This window comes from Helianthus annuus, chromosome 2 (assembly GCF_002127325.2).
Source record: "Helianthus annuus cultivar XRQ/B chromosome 2, HanXRQr2.0-SUNRISE, whole genome shotgun sequence".
NCBI lineage: Eukaryota > Viridiplantae > Streptophyta > Magnoliopsida > Asterales > Asteraceae > Helianthus > Helianthus annuus.
This window is the reverse complement of record NC_035434.2, coordinates 155315402-155318748: the sequence shown is the minus strand read 5'-3', so window position 1 is coordinate 155318748 and position 3347 is coordinate 155315402. Positions and strand designations below refer to the sequence as shown.

The window sequence follows — 3347 nt, the reverse complement described above, 5'->3', positions numbered from 1 at the left end:
ATACGGTATATAAAATACCGCTTGGTCCGGCATCGAATTCTTTAATCGAATAGAGGTTAAATTTATTGAGATGCCTTGTTTTGAATGTGTTTTATTGCTTAAAGCCTTTGGGGGGTTAATGACCATGTCCCGGATATCCTTGGCATCATCTTACGAGATGGCCACGACCTGAGCACGGGGTGTAGGCGTACACCCGTCAGTGTATAACTCTATATTGTGGTGTGTCTATTAATCTTTAACCCGGTCTACGGATCGGGCTACTGAACGCATAAGTAACATGTAATTCCCTTACAAGATTATATTGCATAATTATTCCAAGTTATAATGTTTTTATGCCATGTGCATTTAAATCAATTTTCAACCTTTTTCAAAATGAGTCAGTTAAATTGTATTTACCAGTGTAAACTGACGTATTTTCCCAAAAGGTTAAGTGCAGGTACTACACGAAATAGGCTGGCTGTCTTCTAGAGCGTCCACAATAAGTCTCGCAAGCTTGGATGACAATAAATCTGTTGAACAATATCTTATTTTTATTTTGATCCGCCTGTGGATCCGTTTCAACTATTAGTGATACTTGATATTACACTTTATTAAAGTTGAAATGAATCTATCATTGCTTCCGCTGTGCATTTATATATTGTGTTGTTTGTCTATGATGATGCCAACTACGTCACTATACTCCCCACCGGGCCCACCGGTGACACGTGGAAATTAGGGGTGTGACAGGTTGGTATCAGAGCCAACTCTGAGTGAATTAAACATTAGCCTTTTGTGTTTAATCTCAGTTACACAATTGCACATTCCTCGATTCTCGAGTCTAGACAAAGAACTTAGGAAATATCCAAAATTTGTTTTATTTTCTAACTTTGTCTTATATATATTTTGTTGTGTCACTTGTTTGATTTTTGACATGTTCACCAAAATGCCGCCACGTATGAGAGGAAGAGGAAGGGGACAAGGAGCATATGTAGCCCCAAACGACCATGAAGCCGGACCTTCGCACAGACGATCACCTTCAGGCTCCCATAACACAGATGCTCAAAATCTGTGGAGGTCTTTTACTGAACCCGCAAGGCACTCGGTTTCACAGAGTACCTCACCTTCTATCCCACACTCCTTTGGGCCTCAATCAGAAAACGAGCCCCACAACTCTCACCAGTCCTATATTTCTCTCCAAGGACACCAATCACCCTTTGACCAACCATCACCTGTTTTCCAAGGCCTGTTCAACCCTGCTGACTACCTTGATGTGCCTATGGGTTTTAACCCACTTGGACCAGAAGACCATTTCCCTGTCGACAATGAAATGGAGGTCGATGAAGATACCGATCCCTCAATGCCACCATCTGGAACTCCGAATCACCCTATCGAGATTTCTGATGGGTCACCTTTTGTGGGATCACCATACAATGGTCCTGACAGCTTTGAGGAGAAGTTTAGGCAGCATGACTGGGTATTTACCCCTAGTTACCATAACTCTCCCCTGCACCAGCCACAACACAGCCCTCCCTTGCACCTCCAGCAGCAGCAACAGCAGCCACAGCAGCAGCAAAATCCTTCTGAGGATTTCCGGTGTGATGTAGTCACTCCACCGCCGCCACCACCTCCGGTTTTGCCTCCTCCGCCTCCGAGGCGAAGAGGAAGGAACGCACGGATGTCCACACGAGGGGGAATACGCATCGGCACCCCTCCACATTCAGGTAGCAGCCGGTACTCGCCACTTCACGAAGAACCCGAGATGGGAGAATCTTCACATCCCGTCTCAGAAGTAACGTCTACGCCAATCGCGCCACCACCACCACAGGATTTCGGAAACCCAATCCCTGCTTTTACTAGCGCGGCAGCATACAATCCCTTTGAGCAGACGTTTCCCCCAGGTTATAACTTTACAGAGGATCCCTACTGGGTAGCTGCGAACTACAACTCTCTCCATCCAGAAGGTACTTTTGGAGGTCCCTGGGCTACGGGACAATCGACCTATGGATACCCATCATATGGATATCAGCAGCCGCAGCCTCCTCAACCACCGCAATATCCGCTACCACCGCCGGCACCGATGATGTCGCCGCCACAAGTTCAAGAAATCCTTCAAGGGATAAATGATGTGCGACGCGAGATGCGGCATGAGTTACGGGAAGAACGTCGGCATAATCGTGGGATGTTTAAGAAGATGGTAGATTTAATCAAGGGAAAAAGCAAGAAGGACTACTAAATCCTTTGTTTGCTAGTTATTTAATCATGTCCCTGCGAGGACATTTATTCCTGTACTCTGCCCCTGCGTGGGCATAATTTTTCCTTTATGTTTGACTCCTGCGTGGGTTTGTTTGTTTCTGTTCTACCCCTGCGTGGGTTTGTTTGTTTCTGTTTGACCCCTGCGTGGGTTTGTTTGTTAGTTTAACCCCTGCGTGGGTATGTTATTTGTGTAAAAGTCCCGTTTAGGGCAAACTCTTGTTAGTTAATTTTATTTGAAATGGTTAATTTAAGTTTTTCATTTTTAAATTATATGCATAAATATAATATACGAATAAATGAAAAATAGCGATTATTATTTTAATTTACCATTTTAATAATAAGAATCTTCAAAAGGTAAAACCTAGCTTGAATGTCATATTAAAGACCTGGCCAATATGGTAGAACCTGTTTAAAAAAGATTCAAATCTCTGTTAACATCTGTAAACATGTTAGCATTCTTGACTAGTGTGATCCGCAAAATCACACATGTCACCCTTTTTATAAATTATCCAATTTTATATTCTATATATATATATATATATATATATCTGATTGTGACATAATGCCTACGGGTTATAACTAATGTCATATAAAACAAAAAGGTGGTCGTGGTTTATAGACCCCCTGCCAAGAAAAGGATTGATTGTTTTAACTATTCAAATTTTAATCCTATAGAATCTAAATTCAAATTTAGAAATTTGTCCAAGTGACTAGGCCTATTGTGCCAACATATATTTCATTCTAGGGTAAAGTAGCTAATAAAAAGTCCTGAATGAAACTAATTAACTAATATGGCTCTTATTCACCATGGTTAATAAATCGTCAAGAACGATAATACTGTTTAGGCTTCTAAATAGACCTTGTCCTTACTTTTATGTAGCACCTAAAGCCACATGGCTAAGTCTGAAGAAGTAAACAGTCACCCAGAGGAAGGCCCAGATAACACTAGAATACATATAACTGGTGCGGAGCTACAAGCATTAGTAGAAAATGCTGTTGCCAAACCCATTGAAAGGCAATATAGCGAACCAAGCAGGACCCGAAGTAGGGCCCGGTCCGCGCCACATTCCAAGACCAAGGGTCATTCGGAGGCTCATACCAAACCACTCTCTAAG

At 42.3% G+C, this 3347-nt stretch overlaps 1 protein-coding gene across 1 annotated transcript; it reads left to right on the top strand.

Annotated features, from left to right (window-relative positions):
• Positions 1 to 922: 922 nt before the first annotated feature.
• Positions 923 to 2946, top strand: LOC118486309 (extensin-like). Its single transcript, XM_035982661.1, has 3 exons — positions 923 to 1632; positions 1705 to 2173; positions 2908 to 2946. Exons 1-3 carry the CDS (start codon positions 923 to 925, stop codon positions 2944 to 2946), a joined length of 1218 nt encoding a protein of 405 aa, XP_035838554.1.
• The last annotated feature ends 401 nt before the right edge of the window (positions 2947 to 3347 follow it).

Excerpts from the sequence above, each read along its gene's own strand:
- LOC118486309 (XM_035982661.1), top strand. The coding sequence starts at position 923 with ATGCCGCCACGTATGAGAGGAAGAGGAAGGGGACAAGGAGCATATGTA. Across the intron at positions 1,633-1,704 it reads TTGCCTCCTCCGCCTCCGAG|CAGCCGGTACTCGCCACTTC; the intron begins GCGAAGAGGAAG and ends ACATTCAGGTAG. Across the intron at positions 2,174-2,907 it reads GTGGGATGTTTAAGAAGATG|AATCTAAATTCAAATTTAGA; the intron begins GTAGATTTAATC and ends TTAATCCTATAG.